This window comes from Cryptomeria japonica, chromosome 3, assembly GCF_030272615.1.
Source record: "Cryptomeria japonica chromosome 3, Sugi_1.0, whole genome shotgun sequence".
Taxonomy (NCBI): Eukaryota; Viridiplantae; Streptophyta; class Pinopsida; order Cupressales; family Cupressaceae; genus Cryptomeria; species Cryptomeria japonica.
The window spans coordinates 826144354-826160740 of NC_081407.1; the positions used below are offsets into that span (position 1 = coordinate 826144354).

Sequence of the window (16387 nt, forward strand, 5' to 3'; positions counted from 1 at the left end):
GATGAATTTTTTCATAAATGGTTAGGATGGGGCTCCTCGATATCTCAAATATTGAGAGCCAAATTTTCATCCGCTTACCCATCAGATAGGAAAGGCTCCAATTTGTATTAGGCTACATTCTTCCTTCTAAATATTGGAATGAGCATTTTCTCAAGATATTTTGAAATGATTTCGAGTCCTTTGTTAGGGTCGATGAATCTTTTTGTAAAGGGAAGCTCAAATCCTACATCAAACTCTCTATGGAGATTTATTTAAAAGATGTTTTTTGAGAGGTGAAATTATTACACGAAATGGGTGATAGAAACAAAAGGTTAAGGTGGAAATGATTGGCACCCACCATTGGTGATTTTAACTAAGAATCTCTTTTCTACAAAGAGATATAGAAATCATGATATGAATCCTTAGAAAAATAAAAATCAAGTCATCACCCAAAAGAAAGTTCTTGGAGGAGATTGTATAAAAGGAAAAGTGGATATTTATAGGGAGCCTTCACAAAATAGTCCGCCTAAGATTGGTTTAGCCATGATAGAGGAAAAGAACAATATTCCAATTAATGCTATTGTTGAGGGGATATATATGGTTATCACATACACAATTAATCCTCAATTCTAGAAGTAGCCTGTAATTTACCTCCAAACTAGAGGTCACCCCATTCTCTAGATATGGATATAATACCACCTTTGAAGGGTATAGAATAAGGTGAAGTTATTGATGGGGAGGGTGGTATTTTGAGAAGAAGAGTGAGCTTACCAAAGCTATTGGCAATGGAAAATTCAGTTCCTTTCCTGATTGCTTAAGTGAGCTTACCAAAGCTATTAGCAATGTAGAGGAAATCATAAATACCCAATGCAATAGCTTTCAAACCCTGGAAGATAGATCAAGGGCAACTGAAAAGACGCTGGAAGGGGTTGAGAAGACTCTCAAAAAGATTGGGGAGCAAAGTCACAAGATTTTAAAGGCCGCCTTAGATAGTATTAAGGTCCTTATCAGCAAGCTAAAAATTGTTCAAGGGGAAAAGGCCTTTTGGGACACTATTGAGGAGAAGGATGGCACCCCTGAAGATAAGGAGGTGGCTCCTAGAAAAAGAACATGCGCAAGCACCAAAAAGAAGCAAAACCAAAGCAGGGACATTGATGAGATCAAGTGGACTGCTGTCGAGTTACTAAAGAACTTTACCTAGGATTGGCTTTTCTTCTCGCCTTTTACTATTGTCTGGTGTTTATTTTCTGTGTGTTGTGTCTTTCTGTTGCTGACTGTTTGTATTTCGGCCAGCTATCTTTTCTATATTTATTGTCTTTTGCTTTTTTGATGTTCTCTAATGTTTATCTTTTGATCTAATGTTCTAAAGGGTTTCAGGGGCCCTTCAAAACCTATTTTCCCCTAATCAAAAACATACTTATACCCTACTATTTCATTCATCTAAATGGTATTCCCTCTTTAGTTGAAGAATTGAAGTGAAAAAAAATTATTATAGGTAAGAACTATAATTCATTTTTTCCAATACTTTATTAATAATAAAACTCATCTTTATTGAGAGGGAGACAACCTAATATAAATGAATCATTTAACCTTAATACAATTTTTTTTTAAATGTGGAGCTTAAAATTGTATTTTTCTCTAGAGGAGATTGTTTCCAATTTTTGACATCTTTTGCTACCTTCACTTCTGTTTAATTAAAATAAATAAACTCTTGAATTTTTTATGACAACATCAAGTACCCAAATATACTAATAATGTCTTACATAATTTCTATGTGTTTCATTAATTCAATACTAATCCCACTCTATAATATCATAATAACCATTCTAACATAACAATTCCATTATTTGCTACATGTTTCAATGCTAGTTATTCTATTATGCATGTGATGTCATTATATAGCTACATTCATAAGTGTGTATATATTCTTGCCCTACTGGAATAAAATAAATGAATCATTTATTCTCTTTAATTTGGTCTCAGAGCTAGGATAGGAGCCCTAGGCACCTATAGTGTTGCTTAAGGGGTATTGTAAGAAAGTCATACTTTGACTAATGATGGGATGGACAAGAGGGACAAGTACCTCAATTTATATAGCACTTTAAAACAACAAATAGAAGGTCCTAGATACTTGTAGGTGTTCCATTTGTTAGTAATCAAAATTTTCATCCTCACAAGAAAGAATGAATCATTTTACACCATTCATTAGAAAATGCAAGCTTATTAAGAACCCTATCGATAAATTCCTAATTGACTTTGTCAAATGCCTTCATCATATCCAGTTTGATGAACACAATGCAACACTTCATATGCAAGTATTTTCCCTTTTTAATTTTCTTTTCCAAGGACAAAATCTACTTGCTTCTCCAAAATAATTTTAGGGATTATCTTAGTTGATCTCAAAGTAATTACATTTGAAAAAAGATGTAAATGGTACCACCTAAATAAATGGGATGAAAATCTACGATAGTGTTGGGGTGGAAACTTTTGGGGTTTAAACCAATATTTGTAGAGTTGACTTCTTCAAACATAGAACAATTTATTCTTGATTATTCTAACGCTAACTAGATATATTTAATCACCAATCCCAACTTTCATGCCAAAATATATTCTAAAACCATCTAGGTCTAGATTTTATCTTGAGACAAAGAAAAAGCCACTTCCTGAACCTCGTCTAATGTAAAGTGTTTCAAAGGAAACTTGTCATCTTCAAGGAAAACTAAAGGAATATAGCTGAAAAACTCATTTTCTCTTTCTATTCTAAGATTTATTGCCTCTTCATCCACATCATTTATTATAGATAACAAATTGGAGAAGTTAACAAACTCCTCTTGGATATTTACCTCTTCATTAATTGGTTCCTAATTGGATGAATTGATAAAGAAAATATAATTGAACACCCTCTACTTCTTAGTGGATGCACGAACAAATTTAGTTTTCTTGTTTATCTAAGTTTCTCTCAATATTTGCCTCCAACAAATTTCTTCCTTGAAAAGAATTTCTTCCAACTCTGCTTGAAGCCTCTTTTGCTTTTCCAATTTTACATTATTCAATTTCGAATGGATGATATATTCATTAATTTATCATAATTTCTATTGGATCTCCACTTTCTTCTAAAAAATATTTTTGAAATTAGCTTGATTCCTTTCCTTAATTTGAGTTTTGATATACAAGAGTTTCGTAGATATCTTAAATATTCTAGAGCCAACCAAAAAAGAGGGTTTTTCATTATTCTTTCAACAATGTCAAAAAATTGCACTCTCTAAACCACATTTATGCAATTGAGACTTCCTATTTTAATTTAAGGATTCTTTTCTTGATGAGAATTACAATTAGTTGGTTCACAATCAACTTGCTCATATGTGCTCTATCTTTTTAGATTGTCATTTGCCCGATAAGAATCTTGATGAACTAATTAGTCTTCACAATGTTATTGTCATTTGCCCGATAAGAATCTTGTCTCAAAAGAAGGATAAAATTATTTCATATAAGAAACCTTCACCTCAAAGGAATCATGCTTACCATCTGAAGAAACAAGATTGGATTCATCAGGATCTTTGTGATCTTATTGGTGTTTTGGACATAGCTCAATCAAAGCCCCACTTTTCAAATTTTTCTGAAGAAGATTTTTTCTCTGTATGTTGATATTGAGAATTCCTCTTATGTTTCAGATAGTGACCAAGACGTTGTCCATCTAGCACACTCTCTAGCTCTCTCAAACAATCATCAGTTGGTGGCTACAGAATCCTCCCCTATTCTTGTAAGGTCATCCATTTATCAAACAAGGTCAAGAAAAGCGTGGTCACTCCAAAACCTAAAGGGAGTGTTGGAAGACCGCTTAAAAAATGAGAATGGCGAAGAAAACAAAAGAAGAATTTAAGGCATGTATTCAACTAACTCTTCAAGAAATTCTAAGTCAAAGGGGGGCTACAAGCCCTCCGAGCTCACAATGAGAAAAATCACTTGGAATGTTAGGGGTATTAATGCCCCTAACAAACATCGCCTCATCAAGTCTCAATTAGAGACGGATGAAGCTGATTTGATACTATTGCAGGAAAGATGAAGCTGATTTGATAGTATTGCAAGAAACAAAGTTTGTTGAAAAATCAGATCTCCAACACGTTAAAAATTGGACAAAATGGAAACATGTAGCCTCCCGGTCTATTGGAGCATCTTGCGGGCTTGCAGTCCTATGGAAACCCAACATATTGAATGTTGATATTGTTAATATCAAAGCAAATTGTATTCATGTTAAGGTCTCTTTGTTGACCTCTTTCTACCATGTTATATCGATTTATGCTCCAAACCCACCCATGGGTAAGAAACTCCTATGGGTTAACATTTCCCTATCTATTTCTGATACCTCGGATGATGCCTTCATAGCTGCAGGGGATTTTAATGCTATTTTATCTCTCCGGGATAAAACAAGAGGTATCATTCCTCCCTTAAAAGTCATGCAAAATTTTAATGAGTTTGTAGTAGCAAATGGTCTTAAGGATTGTATCCCAGAGAATGGATCCATGACATGGTCAAATAGAAGGAAAGGTGTTCAAACTATTGTTGAAAGACTCGATAGATTTTTCATCAATCCTATGTGGTCTTCTTTCTTTGGCCAACCAAAAGCCAATATTCTTCCCCTCACAGGCTCAGATCATTTCCCTTTGAAATTAGAATTTGTTGGGCTGCTTAATCAAAGGAGGCTCCCCAATACTTTTAGGTTTCAACAAATGTGGTTTAGGGACCTCTCCTTTCTTCCAAAACTTCAGGAATGGTGGTTGGATGCCCCCTTCTTCCCTAGTTCTCAAATGTATCAGTTTTACAAGAAAATGCAATGGATTAAAAGAAAGATCAAGGAATGGAACTCAGTCTCATTTAAAAACATCTTCACAAAAATAGCTACCATTCAAGAAAGAATCAGATGTTTAAATGAAGAGATTATCCAAAATTGTTTTTTCCTACATAAATATATTAAAGACTTATGATTTTAATGGAACTTTTGATTTGATATCAACTATTTTTAATCAAGATCTATCAAATCTATATATTTTCTTGTTTCCTTATGAACTCACCACTTCTCATGTTATGTACATTTATTTTATATTATATTTCGTGTTTTCAATTACTGTTAGTCAATATTATCAATTAATTTGTCCATGTTGTAATGATCTAATTACATTCACTAACTTGAAAAAAAATATTTTCATTTATTTTTCTATTGTCAAAGCACACTGACCCTCTTATAAATATTGAAACTAAACTATATGAATAGTTTTTTTTATCCATAAAAGTTTAATTTTTATTGATATTCAAAGGTAATTACAAAATATTGAGATCATGGCCTAAACCCACTGAATTATACATGTCATCATCAGACCTCTTGCGGTTCATAGCTTAAACCCACATGGGCCAAATCATCCCCTTAACAGAATGCAACAAACTAGACTACACTAAACTCCTATCCTTACACGAAGCAACAACGGATCATCTCGGAGGGATACAATACAAACTAAGATGATTCATTTTTCTCTTTTTTGGAAGAACAAAAAGATTTCTGATTCGATGTGATATGCTTCCTCGTCTTCACCTTAGTCCATCCATGACTATCCCGGTTGTTTCCTTCTCCAACAACATAGTCTGCGCCACCCTTTTTTCCTACAATATCCAAACACTCAGGGGGATTCCCTGGCTCTGAGTTACTTTGAACTGAATCAACCACTGAACAAAGGGGTTTTACCACCAGTGTCTACTCCAACCGGGGGTTCAAAAGAGAAGGACACTCATTAGAAGTAGGGAAAACCTTGACCTTTGAAGAAACATGAGATCGAGTTGACAGATTGGAAGAATTAGGAAGAATGATGTAATATTGAGCTTCAACACCAATCCACCATGTCGGCTTACTAGAGACATGGGAGACATGGGAGCTCCTAGAGTGAGGTTTTTTTTGGCAGTGGGATGTGGAATGTTTTTGTTTAAAAGCAGACCCCACATCTAAAAGGTATTTTCTCAAAATCCACTACTAGCTATTTCCTACATCTGGTGCCCACCTTTAGTAAAATCTCAGTTGGAAGGCCCTTGTCCAAGTCTATTTCCACAGAGACATGAGCACACATTGAATTTTGATAGTTGTTAGTTGATCTCAAAGTAATTGCATTTGAAAAAAGATGTAAATGGTACCACGTAAATAAATGAGATGAAAATCTACAATAGTGTTGGGATGGAAACTTTTGGGGTTTAAACCAATATATGTAGAGTTGACCTCTTCAAACATAGAATAATTTATTCTTGATTATTCTAATAACACTAACTAGATATATTTTCTCACCAATCCCAACTTTTATGCCAAAATATATTCTAAAACCATCTAGGTCTAGATTTTATCTTGAGACACAGAAAAAACCACTTCCTGAGCCTCGTCTAATGTAAAGTGTTTCAAAGGAAACTTGTCATCTTCAAGGACAACTAAAGGAATATAGCTGAAAAACTCATTTTCTCTTTCTATTCTAAGATTTATTGCCTCTTCATCCACATCATTTATTATAGATAATAAATTGGAGAAGTTAACAAACTTCTCTTGGATATTTACCTCTTCATTAATTGGTTCCTAATTGGATGAATTGATAAAGAAAATATAATTGAACACCCCCTACTTCTTAGCGGATGCATGAACAAATTTAGTTTTCTCGTTTATCTAAGTTTCTCTCAATATTTGCCTCCAAAAAATTTCTTCCCTGAAAATAATTTCTTCCTTCCAACTCTGCTTGAAGCCTCTTTTGATTTTCCAATTTTACATTATTCAATTTGGAATGGATGATGTATTCATTAAATTATCATAATTTCTATTGGATCTCCACTTTCTTCTTAAAAATATTTTCTCACAAATCCTAACATTTTTGCCAAAATATTATTCTAAAACCATCTAGGTCTAGATTTTATCTTGAGATAAAGAAAAAACCATTTCCTGAAACTCGTCTAATGTAAAGTGTTTCAAAGGAAACTTGTCATTTTCAAGGACAACTAAAGGAATATAGTTCAAAAAATCATTTTCTCTTTATATTCTAATATTTATTGCCTCTTAATCTACATCATTTATTATAGATAACAAATTGGAGAATGACACAAACTCCTCTTGAATATTTACCTCTTCATTAATTGGTTCCTAATTGGATGAATTTATAACGAAAATATAATTGAACACCCTCTACTTCTTAGTGGATGCACAAACAAATTTAGTTTTCTTGTTTATCTAAGTTTCTCTCAATATTTGCCTCCAACAAATTTCTTCCTTGAGAAGAATTTCTTCCAACTCTGCTTGAAGCCTCTTTTGCTTTTCCAATTTTACATTATTCAATTTGGAATGGATGATGTATTCATTAATTTATCATAATTTCTATTGGATCTCCACTTTCTTCTAAAAAAATATTTTTGAAATTAGCTTGATTCCTTTCCTTAATTTGAGTTTTGATATACAAGAGTTTCGTAGATATCTTAAATATTCTAGAGCCAACCAAAAAAGATGGTTTTTCATTATTCTTTCAACAATGTCAAAAAATTGCACTCTCTAAACCACATTTATGCAATTGAGACTTCCTATTTCAATTTAAGGATTCTTTTCTTCATGGGAATTACAATTAGTTGGTTCACAATCAACTTGCTCATATGTGCTCTATCTTTTTAGATTGTCATTTGTCCGATAAGAATCTTCATGAACTAATTAGTCTTCACAATGTTATTTCACTTCAGTCAACCGGTAAGGGTGAGTTCCTGCTTTTGTCTCAAAAGAAGGATAAAATGATTTCATATAAGAAACCTTCGCCTCAAAGGAATCGTGCTTACCATGAGAAGAAACAAGATTGGATTCATCAGGATCTTTGTGATCCTATTGGTGTTCTGGACATAGCTCAATCAAAGCCCCACTTTTCAAATTTTTCTGAAGAAGATTTTTTATCTCTGTATGTTGATATTGAGAATTCCTCTTATGTTTCAGATAGTGACCAAGACCTTGTCCATCTAGAACACTCTCTAGCTCTCTCAAACAATCATCAGTTGGTGGCTGCAGAATCCTCCCCTATTCCTGTAAGGTCATCCATTTATCAAACAAGGTCAAAAAAAAGGATGGTCACTCCAAAACCTAAAGGGAGTGTTGGAAGACCGCTTCAAAAAAGAGAATGGTGAAGAAAACAAAAGAAGAAGTTAAGGCATGTATTCAACTAACTCTTCAAGAAATTCTAAGTCAATGGGGGGCTACAAGCCCTCCCAGCTCATAATGAGAAAAATCACTTGGAATGTTAGGGGTATTAATGCCCCTAACAAACATCGCCTCATCAAGTCTCAATTGGAGATGGATGAAGCTGATTTGATACTATTGCAAGAAACAAAGTTTGTTGAAAAATCAGATCTCCAACACGTTAAAAATTGGACAAAATGGAAACATGTAGCCTCCTAGTCTATTGGAGCATCTGGCGGGCTTGTAGTCGTATGGAAACCCAACATATTGAATGTTGACATTGTTAATATCAAAGCAAATTGTATTCATGTTAAGGTCTCTTTGTTGACCTCTTTCTACCATGTTATATTGGTTTATGCTCCAAACCCAACCATGGGTAAGAAACTCCTATGGGATAACATTTCCCTATCTATTTCTGATATCTGAGATGATCCCTTCATAGTTGCAGGGGATTTTAATGCCATTTTATCTCTTCAGAATAAAACAGGAGGTATCATTCCTCCCTTAAAAGTCATGCAAAATTTTAATGAGTTTGTAGTAGCAAATGGTCTTAAGGATTGTATCCCGAGAGTGGATCCATGACATGGTCAAATAGAAGGAAAGGTGTTCAAACTATTGTTGAAAGACTGGATAGATTTTTCATCAATCCTATGTGGTCTTCTTTCTTTGGCCAACCAAAAGCCAATATTCTTCCCCTCACAGGCTCAGATCATTTCCCTTTGAAATTAGAATTTGTTGGGCTGTTTAATTAAAGGAGGCTCTCCAATACTTTTAGGTTTCAACAAATGTGGTTTAGGGACCTCTCCTTTCTTCCAAAACTTCAGGAATGGTGGTTGGATGCCCCCTTCTTTCCTAGTTCTCAAATGTATCAGTTTTACAAGAAAATGCAATGGATTAAAAGAAAGATCAAGGAATGGAACTCAGTCTCATTTAAAAACATCTTCACAAAAATAGCTACCATTCAAGAAAGAATCAGATGTTTAAATGAAGAGATTATCCAAAATTGTTTTTTCCTACATAAATATATTAGAGACTTATGATTTTAATGGAACTTTTGATTTGATATCAACTATTCTGAATCAAGACCTATCAAATCTATATATTTTCTTCTTTCCTTATGAACTCACTTCTCATGTTATGTACATTTATTTTATATTATATTTCGTGTTTTCAATTACTGTTAGTCAATATTATCAATTAATTTGTCCATGTTGTAATGATCTAATTACATTCACTAACTTGAGAAAAATTATTTTCATTTATTTTTCTATAGTCAAAGCACACTGACCCTCCTATAAATATTGAAACTAAACTATATGAATAGTTTTTTTAATCCATAAAAGTTTAATTTTTATTGATATTCAAAGGTAATTACAAAATATTGAGATCATGGCCTAAACCCACTGAATTATACATGTCATCATCAGACCTCTTGCGGTTCATAGCTTAAACCCACATGGGCCAAATCATCCCCTTACAGAATGCAACAAACTAGACTACACTAAACTCCTATCCTTACACCTAGCAACAACTGATCAGCTCGAAGGGATACAATACAAACTAAGATTATTCATTTTTTCTCTTTTTTGGAAGAACAAAAAGATTTCTGATTCGATGTGATATGCTTCCTCGTCTTCACCTTAGTCCATCCATGACTATCCCGGTTGTTTCCATCTCCAACAACATAGTCTGCCCCACCCTTTTTTCCTACAATATCCAAACACTCAGGGGGATTCACCGGCTCTGAGTTCCTTTGAACTGAATCAACCACTGAACAAAGGGGTTTTACCACCAGTGTCTACTCCAACTGGGGGTTCAAAAGAGAAGGACACTCATTAGAAGTAGGGAAAACCTTGACCTTCGAAGAAACATGAGATCGAGTTGGCAGATTGGAAGAATTAGGAAGAATGATGTAATATTGAGCTTCAACACCAATCCACTATGTCGGCTTACTAGAGACATGGGAGCTCCTAGAGTGAGGTTTTTTTTGGCAGTGGGATGTGGAATGTTTTTGTTTAAAAGCAGACCCCAAATCTAAAAGGTATTTTCTCAAAATCCACTAGCTGTTTCCTACATCTGGTGCCCACCTTTAGTAAAATCTCAGTTGGAAGGCCCTTGTCCAGGTCTATTTCCACAGAGACATGAGCACACATTGAATTTTGATAGTTGATGGTTTCAATGGAGGAGCAATGATACCCACCAAGACCATTCCCAATGGCCTTGAGACAGACCAGCTCCCAAAATTGAATGGGAAGATATGGAAGTTCCCATATCATTTAAGTATTCTAACTCTAAATACTTATGTTATTTTAAATTTTAATATTTTTTTAGATTAATAAAATAATTTTATTCATGTCAATGTTTAGGTTAATAAGAATATTTATAATGGTATGAATAGGGCAATAGAATGAGTGGATAAAACATAGTTATTATAAAATTGATAATCATGTAAATGTCAAGCATTCTTTTTTTTAACTAAAAATATACAATAAAATTGTATGAATATATTAAATACGTCTATCTAAGTTATGCTATAAAGATATCAACCTCAAGATACTTATCTAATTGTTGTAGTAAATCTAATATGAAAAATGAAAGTAATATATTTCTACCTCTTTCATATAAATTTATTTAAGATATCTATACTCGTGTTTTGATTGAACAATTATATGATAACAAATACAATAATGTTAACTATATCTATATAATTTGTGGCATAGTATAGACCCTTGAAAATATATATATATATATATATATATAGGTAACCATGGGTCACTTATTTTCCACGAGGCATAAGTTTAGTGAAAAAGTTTAGAAACAAGAAACCCTATGTAACCATTATATCATGAAATAGGCAGATCTTTAAAATTTGGAACTATTGATTTAGCTTAAAAATAAAATAATATTTCTCTTACCTATCCTTCTTAACCATTGGATCACTTATTTGCCACATGATATAAGTTTAGTAAAAAATTATAGAAACAACTTCTTGAATGTTTTAACTATCCTATGTAACCATTGGATCACATGATAAGCATATCTTTGAAAATCAAAACTATTAATTGGCTTTTAAAAACAAAACAAAAAGGAAAATTCTCTCACCTTCACTTCTTAACAATTAGATCACTTATTTTCCATGGGGCACAAGTTTGGTGGGAAATTATAGAAACAACTCCTTAGAAATCTCAAACTATATTTCTCTTGCATACCCTTCTTAACCATTTGATCACTTATTTTTCCATAAGGCATAAGTTTAGAGTAAAATTATAAAAGCAACTTTTTGAAAATATTAAGTATCTTATGTAACCATTGGATCACAAATAAGAAAATCTTTGAAAATTGAAACAATTGACTTGCATTAAAAATTAAATAGTTTTTGGCATACCTACCCCTCTTAACTATTGGACCACCTATTTTCCACAAGTCATAAGTTTGGTGGAAAATTATTAAAAAAAAATTCTTGAAGATTTTAATTATCCCATGTAACCATTCAATCATGAAATAAGAAAATCTTTGAAAATTCAAATTATTGATTTTTCTAAAAATAAAATAATATTTCTCTTACTTACAATTCTTAACTATTGGATTACGTATTTGCAACAGAGCATAATTTAGTTGAAAATTATAGAAACAACTCCTTGGTAATCTTAACTACCCATGTAACCATTGGATCAAAGATAGGCAACTATGTAAAATTTGAAACTATTGATTCGCCTTAAAACAAAACAATATTTCTCTTCCCTACCCTTCTTAGCTATTGGATAGCTTGTTTCAAATCATTTCTTTTGTCTACCTTCCCACTATCTACTTTTGAGTAATTTCAATTTAGCCATTCAACTATTTATTTTACTCCACCCATCAATTGTTCTTAATGTTTCCTCATCTACCTCATGGTCTTCATTTGTTTGAATGGCCTAAGAGGTGCCAACTTGTTGGTTAGGCCCAAAAAGTGTGTTCAGAAATTTTATGTTGTAGGACTATGACAATGAAAAACTTCAATAGATCTAGAAAAGCATATAGGTTAATGAATGAATCTTTTAGTTTTGGATTATTTTTTTTCTTTCTTTTCACATTACAATGATTTTATTTGACTTTCTTTTTACCTTTTTCCATATAATAATTTTTTGATTCTTTTGTTTCTTGAATGCAGTGGAGAACTCCAGCAGAAAGGTGGAGAGCACAAGCAATGGAAGTGTGTCTACTATTAGAAGTTAGTATTATAGTTAATACATTTAATTTATATTTTTCAGAAATCATTGTAATATAAAGCTCATATGCTAACTCATCTTTATGCGATGCGGAAAGGAGAAGGGAACGATAGGTTTTGAAAGCATTCTGCATTGGATTTCTCTAACTGAAAAACTTCTGGAAACACAAAACCTAAAATGTTTTATATTGGTTTCTAAACACAATTACTCGAGAAAATCGCAAGAATGAACAATCACAAGCCAGAAGTATGGGATTTTTCTACTGATATAGTAGTTTAATATACTGTTATAGAATTATATATAATGAAACTTCTGCAATATGATTGGAAGCAATTGAAATAATCTATGTGAAAATTTATTTTTCAATTTGGAATTAGAGTTTGTATATAAACATAAAATCTGACAAATAAATAGAATACGTACAGAGTTAAATGCATGAATTTAGTAAGACTGTTTAATGTTTAGCAATCAAGCTAGGTCTAGGCTAGGGTAATCAGTTTGAAAGGAACCATGTAGCTCAATAGTTTACTGTTTAGATTTGTCTTTTTCAATTATTTAATTGATATAGAAATATATTTTTCAATTATGGTTTCCCTGCACAATCAAATCAGTTGAAAGACAAGGTAAGTAATCGAATTTTTCGATTTTTTTTGCATTTCATGCTTGACATGAAAATTATTGCATTTCATATCATAACTTTGTCCATTCATGTCTAGAATCAAGAAAAAGAAGAAGCACAGATAACTTTACAACTATTTCAAATGCATTCCATAGAGGTGGTTTATCATAGGCCATACAATAAACTCTCTGTGGCCATATAATAAACCACCTCTGTCATGATGCAGAAGGATTTGCATTTCTTCTTGATTAATGAATGAACAAAGGTATGATTTAATAATACAACGATTTTCATATCAAACAAGTAAAAATGTTCAAGAAATTCGATTTACTTACTTCCACATAAACCTTGTCTTCCTACTACTTTGATTGTACAAGACATTCAAAATCTGAAAAATATATTTCTATATCAACTGGATAATTCTGAGAGAGAAATCTAAACAAAAAAATATTGAGCCACATCTTTCTTTTCAGGCTGATTACCGTAGCCTGGGCCTACCTTGTATGCTAAACAGTAAACAGTCTTACTGAGTTCATGGATTTAACTTAGTATGCATTCTATTTTATTTTTCAGATTCTAACTCAGTGATCATCAGATAGAGTACAAAAAACATAGAGATTATACATATTTGAGATTTTAGGTTTACATACAAATCCTAATTCCAAATCAAAAACAATATTTTTTACATAGATTATTTCAATTGTTCCCAATTTGTGTTGCATAAAATTTTATCAGTAATTTATATATAACTCTGTAACAGTGTATAAACCAATATCAGTGGGAAATTTACATGCTTTTCGCTAGTGAATTGTTCATTCTTGCGTTTTTCTCGAGCATTTGTGTTTTGAAACCAATGGAAAAAAAATTGACTTGCACTCTTCTGTATTCCTGTAACATAGGAGATGTGTCAGCTATCTGATTTAAAAGGCTTTCTATTTCCAGAATCCCAAATAGAGTCTAATATTTGCTTTTCTTCCAAATTTGCCCTCCATTTTCTCCTTTCACCACACTTGAATATTGAAATAACTCCCTACACTTTGCACTCTCCTCTACACTCAGTGGAAGAATTATGCTAGGCACTACAGTGATAAAATGAGAAAAGGGGAAAAAAAATCAAAAAATTAATGAGAATACTTACTGATTTTTTTTACTCACCTATAGACTAATGAGAATACTTAGTGATCCATTGAGAGATTTTAAATAACCCTAAAACACAATATTTACTATAGAGTCGTAGCTTCCAAACCTGCATCTTCTAGGCTTTTCAAACAATGGAATCCTATATTATAGATGAGAAGACGTTGAAGGAAATGGGCATTGGTAGAGAATATAAAGAGGTGGATGGTCAAATGGAGCTTCTTCTAGGGCAGTTAACTAAATTACATCAATAGATAATATAATAAAAATTATTTTTAATAAAACCGAGTAAAAAAAAAAATTGATTTTAATAAACAATCATTAATAAAGCTACTTTAAGATTCATATTAAGGTTAAGGATTCTTCTATTGTTTCTTCTAATAAGATTATTTTTCTTAATGATTTTGTTCTTTTTCAGTATATTTCTACTACTCCACTTTTGTTTTCTTAATACTTGTTTTTAGTCATCCCCTTCACCTAGATGTGTTACAAGTAGTTCAAAGAAGCAATAAATATGTAAAGTTGGTTAAGGTTGCTCCTAGTTTTGAAAGGGAAGAAAGGTGTAAAAAGGTGTAAAGGTTTGCCTACTCCTAACTTTGGTTAACTTTTTGTCCATTCCCGCTAATTTTAGTAAAAAAATAACAATTACATGAAAGGGGACAAACAATAATATGGTAGCTTTTTTTATTGGCTGTGACAGGTTGCATTTTTAATAGTTCGTTATCATTATTTAATGTTAATTTATTAAATGAGGCTTCTGTTTATTGCTAATATTTTTTTATCAATGTTTTAAATATGTGTTTCTCTCATTCTGAATTCATGTGAAGTTTTTTCTCTTTTGAATTTAGCTTTAACAATGATAAAAATAACATAGATTAAGAATTAATAATATAAGAAGAGTACATAACTTATTCATTTAACAAATTGCACCATATCAGTTGCCCCCTTCTTTATTATTTTGTTGACCTAATTCCAACCCTAGTCTTACCTTAGTACTCTTTAAATTTAATCAACTTTCGTATTCACCTAACTTGTTAATTATTTATATGCACCCCAAACATCCCATGTCATGTGTTTTAGTGTTATGCAATATCTTCAAGTAATGAAATTCAGTTTCTCATATATTTGTATTCATTTCTTGTATAGGTTCTTTCAGTGTTGGAAGCATATGAAAGCCAATGGAATAACAAATCTATTTACATGAGTGGAAATAGAAATCCTACATCGAAACAAATTGAGGACATTACCATTAATCATCAACACTGTCGGTAGGTAGAAAAAAAAGAACCATAGTGTTGAAGATTATTGGTAATGTCTTCCATTTGATCTAATGTGCGATTTTTATTTCCATTCATGTAAATAGACTTAATTTTTCTTGGATTGACTTCCATATGCTCCCAATGCTGGAAGAACCTATACCAAAAATGAACAAAAAATATTGACGAAGACAAAAGAAAAAACATAATCTAAAATACAAAAAAAACATAATTCTATTACTTTAAGGATCCTAGTGCAAGATATGGCATAAGACCTTCGATAGACGAAATGGAATGCTTGGGGTGCATATAAATATTAATGAGTTAAGGGAATATGAAAGTGGATCAAATTCTTAAAGATTGTCGAAGCCTGTGATGGTGCAATTTATTATATAAATAAGATACATATATTTATTATACTATTCATTTTTAATCTATGTTAAATTCAAAAGAAAGACTATGAATTAACAAAATTAAAGAAATAGATATTTAAAATATTGATAAAAAAATTTATTGACAGTAAATAGAAGCCTCCTTTAATAAATTAAGTAATGGCAGCAAACCATTACAATGCAATCTCTCACAGCCATTAAAAACGCTACCATCTTGTTGTTTGTCCTAATGTTTTGATTAGATGGTAGCAATATAGAGAGATTTTACCTAGATTTGACCTAATGTTTGTTCCAATGTTTTACCTAGATTTTACCTAGAGAAAAAAGATACTCTGGGATGAACCTAGAAACGTGCAATACGAGATGCTTCACTATTACATATTTGTCTATCTCAGCATAAATGATTTATTTGCTTTGAACTCAATTTTATTAGTCCTTTTGTGTTTGTAAATTTTCATATTGTCATCTTATTATCTTCCATGTATGCTGAGAGATCTATTATTTGAAGTCATTTGAAGCAATCAGAATAAAAATATTTATGTTTAAATGAAGTGAATAAATTATTAAAGTTT

General features: G+C 32.0%; 1 protein-coding gene across 19 annotated transcripts in view; it reads left to right on the forward strand.

Moving 5' to 3' along the window:
• LOC131054791 (uncharacterized) overlaps positions 1 to 16387 on the forward strand; it is a 111660-nt gene that overhangs the window by 40317 nt on the left and 54956 nt on the right. For 15 of the 19 annotated variants that reach the window (XR_009108044.2, XR_009108047.2, XR_009108051.2 and 12 more), the window contains one exon: positions 12354 to 12413. The exons of the other annotated variants lie outside the window; for them this stretch is intronic. Coding sequence is in view for 1 of the 15 variants with exons in the window: in XM_057989388.2 (XP_057845371.1) it covers positions 12354 to 12413 (60 nt within the window). In the remaining 14 variants the exon portion in view is untranslated. The remainder of the gene's footprint in view (positions 1 to 12353; positions 12414 to 16387) is intronic. 19 annotated transcript variants of the gene reach the window in all.